The sequence below is a fragment of the Centruroides vittatus genome, unplaced genomic scaffold, assembly GCF_030686945.1.
Source record: "Centruroides vittatus isolate TY-2023 unplaced genomic scaffold, ASM3068694v2 contig_18, whole genome shotgun sequence".
Lineage (NCBI taxonomy): Eukaryota > Metazoa > Arthropoda > Arachnida > Scorpiones > Buthidae > Centruroides > Centruroides vittatus.
Genome location: NW_027121101.1, coordinates 1,025,814 through 1,047,225, shown reverse-complemented (window position 1 = coordinate 1,047,225; position 21,412 = coordinate 1,025,814). Strand labels below are relative to the sequence as shown.

At 30.8% G+C, this 21,412-nt stretch overlaps 1 protein-coding gene across 4 annotated transcripts in view; it reads right to left on the bottom strand.

Annotated features, from left to right (window-relative positions):
* The window catches only part of LOC136969515 (YLP motif-containing protein 1-like), a 145,561-nt gene that overhangs the window by 33,085 nt on the left and 91,064 nt on the right, over positions 1-21,412 (bottom strand). For 3 of the 4 annotated variants that reach the window (XM_067263690.1, XM_067263692.1, XM_067263691.1), the window contains one exon: positions 7,611-7,720. The exons of the other annotated variant lie outside the window; for it this stretch is intronic. In XM_067263690.1, the coding sequence (XP_067119791.1) occupies positions 7,611-7,720 (110 nt within the window). The remainder of the gene's footprint in view (positions 1-7,610; positions 7,721-21,412) is intronic. 4 annotated transcript variants of the gene reach the window in all.

The window sequence follows — 21,412 nt, the reverse complement described above, 5'->3', positions numbered from 1 at the left end:
TTTGAATAATTTGAGTCAGGTTCCTTCTCATCTACATGTGATAAGCCCTTTTCATTGCTGCCATACTCTGATAGGCTATACATTTAATGAGTAAGATTTATGTTGAATAAACAGCACAATAACTCATCATCTTGAGGAGACAAGGCAATAAGTGATTAGCAACCAGATTTTGGAGATCACATGACTTTATTTTAAGGCAGTACTATGCTTATTTGTTTTTATACAGTATATCTCATTTTAAAATACAGGTACTTCTCACTTTATGACCGAGTTCTGATCCGACAACTATGTCGTTAAGCGAATTGGACAATAAGTGAGGAGCTTGCGCTGGGAATACAGGATCGTTGTAAAATTATACAAATTATGCAACAAACTTCAAATTTATTCATAAAAAGACTATTATAGTACACTATTAGCCTATTATAGTACTATAAGACTATTATAGTATGCTTAGTGCGCATGTCACCATTCACCACTGACCGACACTCAAGCTGAGAAAGGAGATTCCCCGAATTGCAGGTCAAAACTCAATTGGTCGTAAGTGCAAGTGGTCGTTAAGCAGATAGGTCGTAAAGTGAGGAGTACCTATAAACAATTAAAATTTTTAGGTTTCATTAGCTAATAACTGTTTGAACCCAGATGCAAAAGGAGGTTTTGGGCATTGGGTTAGCAACCCATCCCTGTAAAATTATGAGTGCTACAGAAACAGCAAGAATAAGCAGAAAGTTTGATCAAATGAGCAGAACCTCGCTACAAGTAAAATGATGGTGTCGGAGGAAACTGACAACGGTGTCCGATGTCAGAAACAATCTTTTCCACCAGAAATATTATGAAAATTAGAACATAGAATGTGTGTACTCTATATCAGAGTGGAAGACTCGTTCAGCTATTATGGGCATTTGATGAAAACTGCTTGTACATCCTTGGCATCAGTGAGGTTAGATGGACGACAAATGGCTGAATCAGTAGTGAAGGTAAGATCATTCTGTACATGGGCCGTGAAGAGCGGCATGAACATGGAATAGGTCTTATTCTGAGTAAACAAGCAACAAAAGCACTACTTGGATGGAGGCCCTTCAGTGATTGAATTATTACAGCTCGCTTTACCCATCGTCATGTCAAAGCAACTATGTTGCAGGTTTACGCAACCAATGATGAGGAGGACACAATAAAAGATGAATTTTATGAGCAACTCCAAGACGTCTTTGATAGTATCCCAAATCATGACCTGAGGGTCCTGATTGGGGACTTCAATGCCCAATTGGGCAGTGATTGTTGAGGACTTGAGACTGTGATTGGTACTCATGCATCCTTTGGCTTATATGAGTGACAATGGAGAAAGGCTAACATCATTTTGTGAACACAATGGGTTATGTGTTGGGAATACCTACTTCCCGTATCAGCTTATCCATAAGAGGACCTGGCAGTCACCAGACGGCTACACTTTTAATGAGATAGACTTTATTTGTATTAGTAAAAAATGGTAGTCATCATTGCACGATGTGAGGGTTTACAGAAATGCAGATATTGGATCTGACCATTATCTAGTTAAGGCAGATATTAAACTCAAACTTCGTAATCAAATGCAGTTCATGATAAAAAGACTATTTGCAAGAGAAAAATTAAATGATCCAATCATCACCGAAGCATTTACTCTGGAGTTGCACAATCGCTTCACCCTTCTTGGAGAGATGACAGATATAGAAAATCTCTGGGGAACCTCAGAAACATTACCATGGAGTGCACCCAAAACATTATTGGAAGACATCGAGAAAGACGAAAGGAACAGTGGATTAAGTTTGCTCGTGGAAGTTGATTAATGAGAGGAAAGACGCAAAACTTAAAAAGGACCAGGCTAAAACAATGGCTGAGATGGAGGAACTAAGCCAAAGATACACCAAGTTGGATAGACATGTAAAGAAAAGTTGTCAGAAAGACCGGAAGGAATGGTTAGAATGAAAGGGTGCTGAAGCGCAGAAGGCTTACGACTGGAATGATGGAATGATTCCAAGACCCTGTACTGCATATTCACTGAACTGACTGGGACGAGGAGTAACTCCAGCATTCCAATAAAAGACAAAAACAAGAAGCTACTGATCGCTCAAGATGAGCAGAACAAGAGGTGGATGGAACATTTTCAGTAAACATTTAATCAAGCGGAACCAACCATCATATACAATCTCAATATTGAGGATACACACGATGAGCTTCAGGTGGACACTTGTGATATTACCCTTGAGGAAGTGGAGCTTGCAATTAAGAGCCTAAAGAAAAGTAGGGAGGCCGATTTGGATGAAATTATGACTGAGATTTTGAAGCATGGGGGGCAGCCCATGTTGGAAAAGCTAACATTATTGTTTAACAGGTGCTGGCAATGTGGGGAGATCCCAGAGGATTGGAGAAGAGGTGCTATAGTCATAATTCCTAAGAAAGGAGATATCTCCAAGTGTACCAACTGGTGAGGTATCACCCTCCTTTCTGTGCCTGGAAAGCCATTTTGTGTGGTCCTCCTTTGACACCTGCAGATTGCCCTCGATCAGCACTTGTGGGAGGAGCAAGCTTTGGAAGATCGTGCAGCAAGCAGATCTTTTCCCTTTGAAATATCATCAAACAATGCATTGAGTATTGACACCCATTGGCCATCAATTTCATTGATTTCAAGAAGGCTTTTGACAATGTTCACCACGAATCCCTCTGGCAGTTCTTATGATTATATGGTGTACCAACAAACTTTGTCACCATTTTCAAGGCCTTATAGCTGCATTCAAGTTGTTGCATCAAGACTGAAGGTGGTCATATGGACTTCTTTGAAATTATGACAGGAGTCAGGCAAGGTTGTGTCCTGTTCCCTTTCCTCTTTCTCATCACCCTTGATTATGTCATGTGGCAAGCAGAAGAGTCTGGCATCCACTGTTTGACCAAGACTGCCTTGGAGATTTGGTTTTTGTTGACAATATCACCCTATTAGAGGAAAGCGAGACAATGCTACAGCATGCCATGGTCACATTGGGTCGGGAGGCACAAAAAATTGGCCTCAAGATAAATGCCATGAAGTCAAAAATTATGCATGTATGTAACACTGCCCAAACGCAGGGAGTAATTGTTGGAGCACAACAATTGGAAGAGGTGGAGAGATTTACCTACTTGGGTAGTGTTATTTCCTAAAATGGTGATGCAGAAATGAACATGAAGAGCCGCAACAGAAAAGCGGCGACAGTCTTCTAGCAGATGAACAAGATCTGGTCCTCACTATCCATCTTATTGAGAATCAAATTCCACCTGTTCACCTCCATTGTGATTCCAATAGCTGTTTATGCTAGTGAGTCCTGGAAGACATCGGGAAACATCAATAGAAGGCTTGATGTCTTCCAACAATGATGCCTATGACGAATCCTAAAGATCCGATATTTAGATCATATCACTAATGAAGAGGTTCTCCAAAGAAGTGAGAGAACCTCTTCATGTGCAAACTTCATAACACTGTTGCCTGTAGAAGAGTCTGACTGGCTGGCCACATTTTTTGTATGGAAAACAATAGGATCCCTAAGACAGCCATGAAATGGGTTGACCCCTGGTGCCAAATGACCACAAGGACGTTCCAGGAATACTTGGCATAGAACTTTTCTTCAAGATCTGAAGATGCTCAATATGACTTGGGAGGAAGCTGAAGCCCATGGGTGAGCCCATGACAGAAATCGATGGAAGATAATTGTTGCCCGGAATGCTACCTAGCATTGAAGGAACTACTACCAACTATATCCCATTAGAGACAGTTGGAAATTTTGGAGCAAGAATGCTCACATCTTTTCAGCTAGGCTACCTACTAGGAACAAATGAAGTAATATACTGTATTTACTGATTATTTGTAAAACAATAAAATTTATGACATAAGAATGGAAACCAATATGTAAGTATTAGTAAAATTATGTGATAACAGTTAAAAATGTTAAAATTCCTTATGTAAGTTATATAGAACTCCTAAGATGTGGAAAAATTGAAAGAATCAAATATCTTTAACAACTCCTGGGTGATCTTGTTACTTCAGATAAAGAAGCATGATGCAATGATCCAGAGGGTGCTCTCTTAAGCAGACTCAATCATAACTAATTACATCTGTGAGTAATGACACATGATCCTTAAAATTTGTATTGCAGACTTCGTTTTTAATGAAACTGTTTAATTTAATTGAATTTAAATTTCATAGAATTACTGTATTCATGTAATATTTCTGAATGGACATGTATTAATTAATGAATATAATTATATTACATACAAATATTTGTTTGTATATACATAAGATATATGGTTCTTCCAGCAAACAGTATATACTAACAAAGAGACCTTTGTAACTGGTCTATATTCCACCATACTGTTAAGGAAGCATTTTGAAGGCCAGAACATTAAACTGAGGCACTGTTGGGGAACCTACCATTTTTGACATGATAACAAATGAAACACACCTGTATTCTAGAACCCTTGTTTAATTCCAATAAGTCCATTTTGTACAAAACAGAAACATCAATAGAAAGCTCGGGTTTTTGATCCTTCTCTCTCTTCAGATCTTCAAGTCTACGTTCTCTTATAAAAGTATAAATCAAAATAAACTTAAATTGTGTGTTCCAACTGCATATTCTTTTTGTGGAATGTACAAAAAGGACTTATTGGAGTTAAACAAGGGTTCTAAAATACAGGTGGGTTATGTACAGAAACTCTAATCTATGAAGAGTTTATGATATAATGAATCATAAGGATAAGATCTCAAATGACCTAAAAGAGGTATATAAAATTTTGGTTACTATGAATAAGGAAAATGTCAAAAGTTGGTAAATAGGTACAAGCCAGAGATGCAAATGCATTGCCCTCAGCATTGGAATACATAACAGAAAATAAATTAGGGCATAAAACCCTTAAGTAATAATGACCCTGCAATCAACTTTGATTTTACTTTTATTTTTATGCTATATTTCCTTAGAAGTTTTATGTAATAATTTTTATTTAGTTTTATTTTTGTTAGTTGTATTTTGTTCATTATACATTTATTTGTTCAAGTTTAAATTTGTAATTCGGAATTTTCAATGTAAATTCCAATATCTGAATATTTCATTTTTGTAACAATTTATTATTGAATTTAAAAACCTGAAAATGGCCTATGATAATAGGTTGAAAATGTTTATTTAATAAACAATTTTTATCAGTAAGTATTAGGTGATGAAGTAAGTTTGTTGTATTTCTCTGCTGAATGCACTGTTTATGGATCCACTTAAATATAAAACAGTAGCATACACATCCTGTTCTAATTGGAATTCACTTGATAAAGAACTGCAACAAAATAACAATGTAATTAATTAATTCATTCACCTGTTCAAGCTCACATCATTTCTCTGACATGACATGACCTTGGAAAACAACATGCAACACAATGCAATATACTATGTGGGGCTTTGACAGATAAGTACCTTTCCGTGCATTCTTTTATTCAGCAGTGCGCTGAGCAGTTGCTACCGGAAGTGACGTTTTTGCTGCTGACGGTCGAAAACACTTTTGCTGGAGAGAAAGCTATCTCAAAATGGCCGATGTAAACGATGATTCTCTTACTGCTATATTTACGCGCGTTTGTTCAGTATTATTAGAAGAAAAGCCATTAAGTTCGATGTTTTTTATAAGAAAACGTAGAAATGATGACTTATTTGTGTCATTGGCGTTGACTGATTCTATTAACACTTTATGTATTTTTAAATGATTTAATGATGGTAAGTCTACTTCAGAAGGCAAAATTTTATTCTCTCTCAAATATTGCAGTAAATTGCTAGAATCTGTAAATAAAAATTAGAAACAGTATTTCATAAACCAACTTTTAACGGTAGGTTTGACTTCATAAACAAAGACAATAATAATAGATTCTTATATTTCGTTTTGTTATTATACATTTCACATTTATTAAAAATATACTTGAAGCAAAGGAGTTAAAAATCTGCTCATTTAATGTAGCAAAAAAACTGTTTATCGTTTGGTAATCGAAAAAGATACTTCTTCACGGAGGCGTCCATCTTGTAAGCAGTATTTTTAGCGTGGTCGAGAGGTGCTGCCAGTGAGCTGAAAGCGCAGCTTAAGCGCGCTGGCAGTAGGCTTAATAATTGAACACATGCGCTAAAAGCGCTGCAAGCGCGCTGAATAAAAGAATGCGCGGTTTTTTAAACCTGCTGATATTTTTAATATAATTTTGTATAAAACTTATTCAAATGAAATTTTAATGAAAAAATTAATTAACAGAATGATATACACCTTAGTTTAATATAATTTTGTTTATGATGTATAGTATTAAAACAATACAGTGGTACCTCATATAACGTACTTAATCCGTTCCAGGTGCACGTCCGTTATACGAAATGCATTTTCCCATAGAAATACATGTTAAAACATCTAATTCATTCCGCAGCATAAAATAACCGTACTGTATCATTAAAAAATGAACATGGGGTGCGTTCTTTTATTTCTCCGCGTAACTCTGCGTGAGTGACATCTGTTAAAAAATTCCTGTGGAACGCGTTCCTAAATTCCGGTCGGAGTGCACGCCATTGAATAGCAAAAACAGCCACTTGTAGCAGTAGTTTACAGTGGAAAGCAACATGGCGTCCTCCATGGCTAAGATAATTTCATTTCCGGGTCCATTATGTGGTTTTATGAACGAGAATTAAGAAATTGTGAAAGCGCGAGTTAGCGCACGCAATGATGTAAGTGTCTTTATGAATTTTTTTTCAAGGCTATTTTGAATGATCTTTCAACAAATAATCCATTTTATGGTTAAATTGGAACCCTTCTTTTGCTTTTTAAAGCTCATAGTTTAGAATTATAGATTCCTCCATCACGATACTATTGATAGTGCGGGCGCCGCCATCTTTCTTTCTTTCACCGTTGTTCCTAAATGCCCACAAACAGCAGTGCACTCCCGTAGTAGCAGAAATGCAGAGCGATCGCTATTAAAGAACGCACCCATGGAGCAGTCACCAATTATGCCAGAAAGTCCATTGTTCGCAGCCAGTCTGCTGCTCAAGTCACATAATGGCCAAACAGAAAGTCCATTGTTCGCAGCGTCCGTTATTCGAGGCGTACGTTATACGAGGTACCACTGTATATGTTGGAATTAATCATTTATGCACTTTAAATAATTCCACTAATATTTCAAAATCTGTAGTCTCATTACATGACAACAAATCCAATTGGACTTAAAGCTTTAAAAATATGTTAGATCATCAAAAGGAATAAAGTCAAGAATCAAAAGGACCAAGAAAATAGCAAATTAAACTAATGTTCTCATATATGAATTATCCTAGTATGATACTAAATAAAATTTAAGTATTTAATAATTCGTTATGCTATCTCTGAGTAACTTCCAATACTATTTAGCTTTCAGATCTGAATTACAAAACTTAAAAATGATAAAATGATAAGTTTAAAAAAATTTAAGAATAAAAAAAATCCAAGCATATCTTCAGTAACTAAAATAACAAACCTTTATATTTAAAATTTAAATTTATATATAATACTTTTTACTTAATTTATACCTTAAATTAATAATTATCAAAATGTCAAGATTAATAAATCAAACTCACTCTTTTTTTGCCAGGTTGAGATTCTCTTTGCTCATAATCATCAGGCAATTGCAAATAATCCTCCAAAGATGAGTGCTTCCTCTTTGTTACACGAAGCCCATCCAGTTGGTCTGTAGAACAGTTATCACATAATATTCACATATTGATATTTAAACAACAGAACAAGTTCATTTTGAACAATAATGAATATATATTTCTTTTTATAGCTATTTTAAACCTATTTAGATAAAATATACCATCAATTTCATTAAATGTTGATTTAATAAAAACCAAAATTTATCTCATACTTATTCAAAATAATAAATGATGTTCAGAATATTGTGTTTTAATAAAATATACTTTATTATGAAAAGTCTTGTTACATAATTTAAATAATCATAAATTTATATAAATATTTATTTCTTCTTTCATACATGCACACATTCACATTTTTTATGCTTCTATTTCCATGTTAATTAAAAACCATGTATAACAATATAGTATACATTACTAATAAAATTCTGATTAGTAAAATTTATGAAATGAAGCAAAAGTCGATTTTTTTAAATATCCTGAGATATAAAATTAAATTGATATTTTAATAATATTATAAGAGTGAAAAAATAATTAATAAAAATACTTTGCTGTAAAACCATGTTCAATATATAATTTATACATAAACACTTATTTCTGATTAAATTTGTAATACCTGGATTTGTTTTAAAAACATAAGCTATATTTTAAAATTCATATAAATATTATTTGTGTAAAGAAAAACTGAATTTTAATATGTTAAACAACTTTTTTTTTAAAATTCACACTATTTTTTTCTTAATTACAGTTGACTCCACATAAGTTGACACCCCAAAGGGAAGTGGAAATGTGTCGAGTTATCTGATGTGATGACTAAAGCAAAGTTGGAAAAAAACCACAAAACTACAATTAATAAAATGCAGTAGTGCGTTATACAGTAGTATAGACTTACAATACATTGTGTCCTCCATTTACAATTACTCTGTAGATGAAAAACTGAAAAATTTGTTTAGTGTTGTTTGTTTTGAGCACTTAACTGTCTCGACTTTCTTTTTCAACAATCATGAACGCCTTTAAAACATCATCTTCGCAATTGTCAATTGTTGGCACGTAACATCTAAGGATTCTTAATGCCTCTGGTATGAGAAAATGCAAAATTGGATTCTGGTGTGACATTGATGTAGATTGTATATTTTCTTTTTGTTTATCTGTTGTTATTTTATACATAAAAATACATAAAATGTTAAGGCATTTTTATTAATATGTATACATATTAATAATATTAATATATTATTATATTATTAAATATATTAATTATATATTAATAAATAAATCAACTCCCCTCCTGAAAAAAAAAAAAAAACGAGTTTGCACCACGCGTGCAGAGTGAATTCATTTTTTCAGGAGGGAGTGATGACTTATCGGAGTGTGGGATAGCAAAAGTATGTCAACTTATCCAGTGGTGACGAGTTAAACAGTGTCGAGTAAACCGAGTTTTTTAACATTAATGCCTATGTAAGTTGGCTGGAACCACAGAAAACTGACTACTTAACCAATAGTGTCGAGTTATCCGGGTGTCGAATGTATATTTTATTTTAAGGATGTTATCAGATACTTGGAAAATACATAAGGCCATAGTATCTTAAAGTATAAAGTATGTTTTCTTAGGTATTAGTAATATAGGATTTTCCAAAAAGAATGCTTCCATTTTAAATTACTGTAACTATATTAATTATTATCTAAAAATGTTGTAATGTATATTAAAACATTGGAAAACTGTCAAAGTTTCACATTTGCCTATTACAAGTTTTCGATGTGTGCACCTTGTGTCACACAGCACACATCCAAGTGCCACTCAAATTCTTCTTACACTCACAACAGAATATCCATTGCCTTTCCTCCCACAGGTGCAACAACTCTACAGCTCCTGCAGAATACTCCTACTGCATAATGGCATGTGATTACAACTTTGCAAACTGCAGAACGGCAAATACCTTCTCTGTTGCAGATTGCAATTTTCATTTACAGCACTTCCTAAAGGTAGTAGACAACAAGATGTTCTAATGAAGATAGGAGATGAAACTTGGACACTTACTCTATCAATTGGTATACATTGCATACTTCTCAGATAATAAACAGCATAAGTACAGTAATTTAAAATGGTAGCAATCATTTTGGAGGACCCCATATAATGGTTAATGAGATTTCAGCCAATGTTTTTGTCATATTTAAATTGTTTTAAATGATATTTAAAAATGACAGATCATTAGTTGTTGATAAAATTTCTATCAACAAATTCATACATTCATGTTTTCTAAAATTATAACAATAAGCTTAAAAGTAGGCAACAAAACAACTCCATTGCAAATATTTTTTCACTGTTCATGCATCAATGTGAAAACAGCATTCAAGAATGTTTTCTTGGTAATACTTCTGGTAATAGTATCATCTATTGGTATAAAAGCCCATGCAAAGGTGGTGCACTAAGCAAATGTAATGTTTTCAACAGTTAATAATGCATAATAATTCCATAATTGTTGCTTTGAATGATGAAGGTTTACCCTCTCGTGAAATAGCATATAGAACGTATTCTCAACAATCAACAATTATAGATTAACAATTTGTAATTATTGTGATTATAACTTAAATATACTATGCACATCTGTAGAATGCTTTTTGGTATAGCATGTGGTATTTGCTATATCATAAATGACGATATTTCTATGGCCATTATTGTACATATTAACAATCAAATTACATCTATATAATATTTTAATGTAAGTTATTTTGAAATTAACAATAAAATTATAAAACTTAAAACTATCTTATTTTCATTAGATATTCTTATCATCTATTTACTATAGTAACAAACAGTATTATTAAAAATTACAATCTAATGGAATTACAGATCTAAAACATAATGCTCTATCCTTGCTTAACATTTATTATATAAAATATTGTCTATTTGGTATGCAGATATAACTAATAAGCACTATTTCTTTCAGAAGTATTTTCAATAAGTTTGTCATGATCATTGCTTAACAAAACATATCTGGAAAGCTAACATGTAGGTTAGTTACTATAACTAATATAAATGGCAATTAACAGCAAAATAAAAATACTAAATAATCTTTAGGACAATTTCTGAAATATTGCAAAATCTACATGATAAGTAACAAAGAATAATTCATTCATTGTATTTTTAAGTCTCTAACTCCATTACAATGGAATTTTTAATACTTCTTTATGTTTTTGTATTAAATAGCTGATGATAAGTGACTTTCTAATTATTGATAGAAGAAAGCAATTTGATTAAACAAATTTAAAAGAAAAAAATCATATCATCCTATTTATTATATTTAGTGTCATACTCTATCTTGGAAGAAAAATGCAAATATATTTTGTTCTTAAAGCCAATTGATCTACCGGATTATCGTGATAATTTTAATAACTAAACAAACAATAATTTGATTAGAGGATTAGGCTGCCATCTCTTGATAAATTAATAATTATAAATTAATTAATTTTAATTTTAACTCAGAAAGTTCTAGAAGAAAAGAATTAGTCTGAAATGGACTCAAACCCACAACTTCTGCAAACTGTACAGATGCATTGCCAGTGGACCTCCATCCAATATTCACCTCCTGAATTATTAATAATTTAGGTATAACCAAACTGGTCACTCAAGGTGCTGATTGGAGATGACTGGAGGATCATGAATGCTAAAGTTGTCTCTAGATGGCACTATGAGTGAGCAGTATGGTTATACCTAAATTATTAAAAATTCTAGAGGTGAAGATTGGATGGAGGTCCAGATATCATAACTGGCAATGCATCTGTACAGTTTGCAGAAGTTGTGGGTTTGAGTCCTTTTCAGACTAATTCTTTTCTTCTAGAACTTTCTAAGTTAAAATTAAAATTAATTAATTTATAATTATTAATTTATCAAGAGATGGCAGCCTAATCCTCTAATCAAATTACTATTTGTTTAGTTATTAAAATTAGTCTTAAAATAGCCTAATAACCTGATAGATCATTTGGCTATAATTAAAAATCAGTTTATGAGATGTTTATATATGTAAGTAATCATCATTAGTTTTTTCCATGTTTCTGTGAAGAGTTTCTAAGCACAGAAACATGAAAAAAAATTAATGATGATTATAGAGTTTATTTTATCCAAGTGTGCAAATTTTAACAAGAAAAGTAGATCACAGAACTACTAACTTACATCAACATGGTCTATAGAGCAGTAAGTTTTCAATAAGTAAATTAAAATAGTATGTTATGTTAACTGTATTTTTCAGTGAGTTTATAATAACTATAAGATGTCTAAACAGATTTGGAGTACACAAATTTAAATTCAGATAATAAAAATGTACTACAATATAAAATAAAACATGCTAAAAGCAGAAATTTAAAATTATACAATAAAAGAACCATTTCAATAATAATTTAATTATTTATTTGACATTACTTTCTGAAAAATAATATGAAATATAATTAACAGTATTCAGAAAGTGCACTCACAGAAAGGACAGGAGAAGACAAGTATCCTTCTTGAAATTTGTTTTATCCTTTTATTTTTATTCTTTGCATTTTTTCAAAAAATAATTTTATAAAAATAAATTTATTCCAACAGACATTAAATGGAAGCAACAACAGTCTGTATGTAACAAGATGGACCCTCTAGACCAGGGGTCACCAAACTATGGCCTGTGGGCCAGATCCAGCCCGCGAGGTCAGTTCATCCGGCCCACCGCAACAATGTGACACAAATAAGCTAAAATATAATTATTTATATGGAAATATCATAGATTGCAGATAAACTTACTATGTAGAAAAAATTAAAATAAGTGTAAGTAAAAATGCCAAAATTGGTCCAACCTCATTTTTGCATCTGACAGTAATATAATATTTAGGAAAATCAGTGAAATAAAAAATTTGGTGACATTTTGTGACTTTGGATATCGAAGCACTTTTTGTGTAAGAACCTGTAATGAAATTTCTAAGAAACGTGATTACGAGCTTGTTGCAGCGATCATGTTTGTGTATTGGTAAATAAATATATTGTCTTTATTTTTTGTGTATTCAGTATACTGTATTGAACAAAATGGTTTTGCAGCCCATGCTTGTCATTCTCTCAGTTATGTGGCCCACTGTGAAAAAGTTTCATGATCCCTGCTCTAGAACTACTTTTTGAATTGTGTTCAAACATTGTATTATTTAGAAGATACCATATTTCATAGTGTAATTGGAGTTTTCATTTGTTTTCTTTACAAATGTTTATTATTCATGCTCATGAAGAAGGTATAAGAAACACGATTTTAGTAAATCAATTAATTGGTTGGTTGATTTAAGTTTATTTTTACTCCAAAATTATGTAACTGCTCTTGATACTAAGAATTATAAATTTAGTTAAAAACTTTTTTTTATTGTTTTATTAATAAAATTGGACTGTTTCTAATTCTTAAAGAGACTTGCAAACTTTGACACAAAAATTATTATTATTATTATTGTTAGCTTCAAATTCAATATTGTACATAGTTTTACAGCATATTACTCCAATATATAAATTATTAAAAAACATTTAGATATACTTAATTTGAACTGAAATGATTTATCTTCAAAATGTATATAGTGTGGTGATAATGTATCTGCCACAAAATAATTTCAATTTTGTAATAATTAAAAATAAATTTTTCTAAAAACTAATCAAAGGTACTAATAATTCATTTAATTATTAAAATAAATTTTGAATAAATAACAATATTGAAAATTTTAAAATTAAGTACATTAGAAAATAAATTTCAATTTAATTTATTATTAATTTCCTATAAGAGAAAAAATATCTTAAAATAAAACTTTTAACAAATACAATGTTCAAAACATTTTTATAATTAGCAGAATGATAATTCTTATAAGATTACACAAATTAAAATCAAAAATATTTTGCATAAAATAAAATATAATATTTATAAATATATATGGACTAAATTATTTTGAACAATTTTCTAATGTAATACTATATTCATAAAAATTTTGAAGGTTTGTTACAATGAAAAAGATCTTCATTTTTTGATAAAATTTCCATAAAAATGAATGACTTTTAGGCTGCTTTCAGATGGCTATTCTGTCATGCCACTGAATGATACCATTCAGTCACATATAGCAGAAACTCAGACATGTTGCTCAATGACACTACTCAGTTGTCCATGTAAAAGGATTTGCTGTAGGGATGTGACACTTTTCTACTGCACCACATATTGCTGCAAAGTATGGATGCTGACTAAAAATCTCTCCTTCTTCTTCTCCTCCATCATTGCTGTGATAGACAATGATTACAGATGCACCCCAATAATGTCTGTGCATTTGACAGTTGAACAATACTACACAGCTGGTCATTGTTTAATTCTGATAATAAATTTATGTTATTATTATTATTAATTTATAAAAATATGACAATATGTCTTCCACATGAGCCGAATTATAATAGCCAACTGGTGACCTTGGATTGATCCAATTGCTTGAAACAGCCACCAAAAATGGTCCACATAGAAAGCTTCACACCACTTGTAATAAGATCTATATTTCCCTGTCACAGATGTGGATCACAAACACCCATATGAAGCATACCTTCAAAATGAAAGAATTTCAATGGAAGATGAACAAATGTGACAGAATATAAATTGCCATCTGAAAGTGCCTTAAAATAACATTTTCACATTTAATTATGAGATCAAATTTCACTACAAATTAGTAGCTTTCTCTCAGGTTACAATATTTAAATTAAAGATAATTTATTATAAAATTTTAATTAACATAATTATATATCTCTTATGTTTTATGAATAAAGTTCAGGCATACAGTTTTTATTACTCAAATCATATATATAAAGGTGTTAGTGTTCAATGTGCTGTAAATTTAGGGGATGGTAGAGGCCAATGAGATGAGCATTCTCTTATGAAGCAACCTAAAATCAGAAACAAAAATTGATTGAACTATTGCCTGCAGAAAATTTGGACATGTCTGTGTGGTAGGTAACAGGCAACTTATTCACAGCAAAATCTCATCTTTCTTTGAGACTATTTAATTGGACTGTACTTTCTACCATCACATTTGACTGTGCAAGTTTATCAAGACTTCTTCAAGAAGTTCTGGTAAGGTGTTCACTTTACCAGAACTTCTTGAAGATATTCTTCTACAATAGTGTGCTACCATGTGGTTCCAATATGATGGTGTCCTGGCTTACTCCTTTCTCCTTGCATACAAGTAATTGTCAGGCATTGATTAATTAAGAGGAAATGTCTAGCTCCTTCGCCCTCTCAATCCCATAATCTTACACCTCCTGACATCTTCCTCTGGGGTATTAATACTGTATATATGTTATATGGGACACCAAAGAAAGCGTTGTTCATCTATAATATTTCAGCTTTGATACTATCAAAGGAAAACAAGCACTTGGAGAATGCTTGTTGTCCTCTGATTTATCAGTGTACTCTGTATAACAAAGTTGGCAGTCACTACTTTAAACATTTATATTGTAAATATACAGAAAAATATCAAAAAGTTTCATTTACTGTATCACAGCACTCATTTTCCAAAATACATACAAAATAAGGTGATGAAAGCAAACTGTAGAGGTGTGAAAAAAGGTTGCCTTTTACACAGGCACATTCAAATTTTATGCAGGCTATAGCACCACCAATTTTTGTTTCTGATCCTAGGTGCTTCATATAAAATGACAATCTCATTGATCTCTACCACCCCTTAAGTTTACAGCATATCAAACATTAACACTCTATATACATATACACCTTGTATATATTTGTTACATGATTTTTGTACATATATAACAAATTTATGATATACAACATAACTATTCATGTTTTATGGAACATGAGGTGATCAAATCTAAATTTCTCTGCAATTTATGTATTTCAATGAATGTAACGTGTAAACTTTATGATATCCTTTTTCAAATGCTGCAAAAGGTAATTAAGAGTGGCATGTATGCATTCTTAATCAAGTCTCAGCAAGGAAAAACACTGATATGAACAGACCATCCCTGGATGTTTTTATCTTTTAGAAGCATTCCAAAAGAGAAAAGAAAATAATCATCAAAACAGGTCTAATGAATAGATCTCAAAGATGAGTCTTAAAAAACTTCAACTCTTATTATTTTAGAGTATGAATAAGTGCACTATGTTATCTGAATCATCTTGTTTACAATCAGTAAAACATGTAGCCATCTCTCAACTAAATTAATAACTATAATTTTAATCATTTATTAAATAATTTAGAGTCATCTGGAATAAAATCTAAATTTAAATACATCTGGAAGTGAAGGCTTGCTCGAGATCTGGGTGGCACAACTGGCAAGTAGAGGTTGTGGGTTCAAGCCCTGCCCTGGGCCAGTTCTTTTCTTCCAAATGATTCTAAATTATTTAATAAATTATTAAAATTATACATGTAGTCTGTACTTCTATGGATACTACACTTGCATTAAATAACCACACTATGAAATAAACCTTAAAATACAGTGATATTTTTAATTTTCAAATTTTTCAGTCCTTTCTATCAATCATCTTCAGGATAAAAATGGCAATGAAATGACAGTTTTCATTTGACGCAAACAGGATGTAAATGTATTTCTGACAAATATAATTTAAATATTACTATTCTAAAACCAAAAAAATTCAAACCGAGAGAATGCTGGATCATCATTCAATTGGTGTTTTTATACTAAATAAGGTCAATAAAAACAACCAAAAATGTTTGAAAATTAAAAATATCACTGCATTTTAAGGTTTCTTTTGTGGTGTGGTCATGTAGTTTGCCAAGCAGTTACTATTATAGTAAGATTAATTTTTCAAATTCATTTATATTATTTCTTTTTTATTGGAGAAATGGATTTCAATCCCAGTAATCTTATTTTATCATATATAACATTTTCACTATTCATTACAACAAATGAAATTGTATTAAATTTTAAAATTAACTACAATAATAGAAAAAGTTATTACCGTTTTGTTAAAAATGTATTTTTTATTAAATAAATTCTATAACTTACCTTTCACTAACTCTGATACCCTACATTGGACAGTCACAAGTTGTCACTATGTCATTTTTCAATACATCAAGTCCATGCTCATGCACATCATTGCTTTCTTTTTCTGTTCCCTTCATGAGCAATTGAAACTGCTGAATTTGTACAGCAATTTCACAGAAAGTTGGCAGATAAGAAATAATGCATCTGGAGCTACAAGAAAATAACGAATTTTGTATGAAATTTCATAAAATCTTCATAGAAACTTCCAACATCCCATGAAACATATAGCAAGAAAACTGTGAGTCAAACAAAGGTTTATGAATGGTAAAAGAAAACTTGAATCTTCACTGTGTCAATGCTCTTGTGCATTGGTCATTCCTGGTCAACAATTATCCAACTAAGAATGGAATAACAGTAATTCCCCAATCCATGATGTTTCCCTATAAACTTTTAACTGTTCCCTAAAATAAAAAGAGAAGTTGAAGAGTCATAGATTCCAATCAACAGAGAAATGGAAGATGCAATAATTAAAGTGCCTGAAGATATCACAAAAACCAGATTTGAAGACTGCTTGGATAAGTGATATGGATGATGGCAGAAGTTCATGACTATAGAGACAACTTTTAAATGTGCTGTAAGAATTTTTATGTATTGTATAATAGAATTAGTTCATTTTTGACTCTACTCTGTAAAACAGTTTTATCAAAATTTTTCTTAATATGAACTTAATTTTTATTTTATTTTTTTTAAAAATAAAACCAATTTTTCCATTTATCATTTTCAATAACTGTCAATTATTTTGTTTTAAAAAAATAATAAAATTAATGAAAAATAGTTATTCTTTAACCTTATTATTATATGAAAGCTGAAGTATTACCAATCAACTATATAATTTTTTGAAACATGTTACACCATTTCCACACTTTTACATATTCCATATTACTACATATTCATTTTTTGTTCTTTGTAATTACCTATTCTTCAGGCTGGCCCAAAAGTTTTTTGCACCTCTACATTTTTGCACCCTAGGTGACTGTGTAGAACACCAATAGCTCAGGCCAGCCCTGCTAATTCTTAAACAGATAATTTTGATATAATTTAATATTCTTATCAATATAAACTAGGGCAATATATACTATAATCTTTTAAAATTTATATTCAATTGATTATTTTATGAATGCTGAAAATATATCTATGTAAAAAAAATAACTATTTTTCCATTTAAACAATTCTACGAGATGGTGCCTAACACCTCCCTCTAGTGCCAAATTCATTTGTAATTTATAATTATTATTTCAGATTATAGCCTGACGATTTACGGCAGTTGTTGGTGTGTTATATTTTTCCATTCTTACCACTATTCCTTTAAAACAAAATAATGATGATAAATGTAAAAAATTCAATTTATTTTTCAAAAAATATTTTAGTTTCACATTCAGAATATCTTTACAAAAGTTTTATAAACAAATTAACTTGCCTTTGTTCTGTTTTATTGAAGAAAAAGATAAGTAATATCATAACAACACATTACACATTGTTTCTACTACTTTTAAGCTTTTCAGTTCTTTTCAGGGATAGAAAAATGCAGTAAAATCAACAATACGAATCTTTAAACTTTTTAAAATTTCATGTAAATTCTAATTTTTTTCATGAGCAAAAAACTGTTCAGTGCCACCTGCTAAATAATTTTATTTCATCAGAAAAATAAAATAAAATTATGTACCATACTTGTCTAGCAGAGTGTGTACAACAGTTTGCCTGCTCTTGAAATAAAATTTAATTAAAAATTTAGAATTTGGTTGAAATTTGACAGGTTTAAAGATCTGAATTACTGAATTTTTAACTTCTTTGAAAATCAGCTGAAAAACTTAAAGTACCAGGGGTAATATGTGATGTGTAATTTATGATATTAAGTTCTCAAAGAAAGCTAAATAATAGTAAATTGTTTTATTTAAAAAAAAAAACAAGAAGAATGGCTTTTTATTTTTCCTATTATAATTTTATATTTTATGTCAAAATTATAATATAAAATATAAAATGATGAGCAATTTAATTTTAAAATTTAATAAGATTTTGTAATAATAGCGAGGTTGAGGCCGAAGTTTTAAACACAAAAACGTGTACGTCAGACGTTCGGTGCCGCTTTCCTATAAGCCTAGAAGTTTGACAATGGTGTTTGGAAAGTCAGTGGAATCATGCTCGACTTTCCAAACACCTTTGTCAAACTTCTAGGCTTACAGGAAAGGGGCGCCGAACATCTGACGTACACATTTTTGTGTTTAAAACTTCGGCCTCAACCTCACTAATAACTGCTTTGCAAACTACATGTTTTATTGATTATAAACAAGATGATTCAAATAACACTTATTCATATCCCAAAATAATAAGAGTTGAATTTTTTAAAGCACTCAACATTGAGATCAATTCATTAGACCTGTTTTGATGATTGTTTTCTTTTCTCTTTTAGAATGCTTCCAAAAGTAAAAAGCATCCAGGGATGGTTCTGTTCATATCAGTGTTTTTTCCTGTGCTGAAACTTGATTAAGAATGTATACATGCCACTCTTAATTACCTTTGGCTGCATCTGAAAAAAAACAACATTTGTTTTTTCATTAAAATATACATAGATAAGTTTATACATGTGTATTTCAGTGAGTTATTGCAGAGAAATTGCTTAGATTTAATTGTTTTTCATGTTTCTTAAAACACAAGCCAACTTTCCTTACATAACAGCTCCATAAATAAACAATTACTTAACTATATATACTCTTAAAATTAAATACAGAAAATACAATTTCAAAGATAAATGTTTTCAGAAATTTCTGATTTCCAATTTCAGAGTCACTGAAATCTTTATGTAGAAAAACATTTGAAAAATACCTTGTTTTAAAATTTTTTAGAACATTTGCTGCATCAATTTGATTATTTGACTCCTTTAATTGACTTATGACATGTTGAATATTGAGTAGGCCTCTGTGCAGTTTGTATATATATGTAGCACACCCTTGTTTGCTATATTGAAAATGCCCACATCCAAGGATCTCGATTGTACTAGTTTTGATTACCTTGTCTTAATTCATAGCTATTGTTAACTCTTCTGCTGTTCCTAATGGTAGAAATTCCAAATCAGATATCAGTAAATAAATGTATATTTGCTTACTAGAGATTAAAATTCAATAACATATTTATTTTATTTTATCAGATATGAGTTTTATTTTTTCTAGTATATTTGGATTTCTCTATCTCTGGCTGTTTGGGCTAGGGCTGTTGTACTTAAAGAGCTTGGCTTGGAATATCCAGCATCTAAAAGCTGCTGGATATTCCAAGCCATCCAATTTTCATCCACTAAATAAACCTTACATAAAGAGTTCAACTGCATAACAGAAAATGCATATGGTTACACGTTCTTTAAATGTTTGCGAGTGTCTCAAAAAATCCAACAGTCCCCTCATTATGTGAGTACAATGCATGAAAAAGTATGAACATGTGCAAAGAGAGGAGAGGGACTGTCAAATGCTACATCAATAACACTGTTCATCAACTGAGCAAAAGACTAGACAAACATAGAAAAGATATCATGAAAGATGTTGCTTCAACAACCAGAGATAGAGAAATCCAAATATACTAGAAAAAAGTGCAAATACTCATATCTGATTTGGAATTTCTACCATTAGGAACAGCAGAAGAATTAACAATAGCTATGAATTAAGACAAGGTAATCAAAACTAGTACAATCGAGATCCTTGGATGTGGGCATTTTCAATATAGCAAACAAGGGTGTGCTACATATATATACAAACTGCACAGAGGCCTACTCAATATTCAACATGTCATAAGTCAATTAAAGGAGTCAAATAATCAAATTGATGCAGCAAATGTTCTAAAAAATTTTAAAACAAGGTATTTTTCAAATGTTTTTCTACATAAAGATTTCAGTGACTCTGAAATTGGAAATCAGAAATTTCTGAAAACATTTATCTTTGAAATTGTATTTTCTGTATTTAATTTTAAGAGTATATATAGTTAAGTAATTGTTTATTTATGGAGCTGTTATGTAAGGAAAGTTGGCTTGTGTTTTAAGAAACATGAAAAACAATCAAATGTAAACAATTTGATTTTATTGCCATCTATTTTTATTTCATGTCAAAGTTTATATATAAATTTGCTTTTCTTCAGTTCTTAAAAAACTTTCAATTAGAAATTATAATTTAAATTATAAATTAAAATATATGGAAAATTTTGAAATTAAATTTTTTTAAGTAAAAACATTGTTTAGTACCACTAGTGGTAAGATGTGTGTGTGTGTATATATATAAAATTTATCTTAGTAAAATATGCAATTTTATATTAATGCAGTTTAGATTTAGATCATTAGTTATTTTACCAAAATTAAAACTGCTAAGATCTATTTAGATGTCTTAGACAATCATTTATCACTTACCAATAACTGGATATTTATTGATCAAATAACAAAATCCAGCAATAGCAAACTATTTAATGGCACTGTCTTATTGAAAGACCACCTTCAGATGCTCATTACAGCTTATAAAAAATGGAAAAATACAATGATATAAATTAAAATGCAATTGAAACATTACAAATTTTTTAAATATTAATTAATTTAATGTTCATAGAATGCTTGAAAAAAAAAAACGTATTCAATATATTGAACAACTTTAACATCAAAAAATGTATATTCAAAATATCAAAAAAATTTTTTATTTTATTTAATTATTATTTT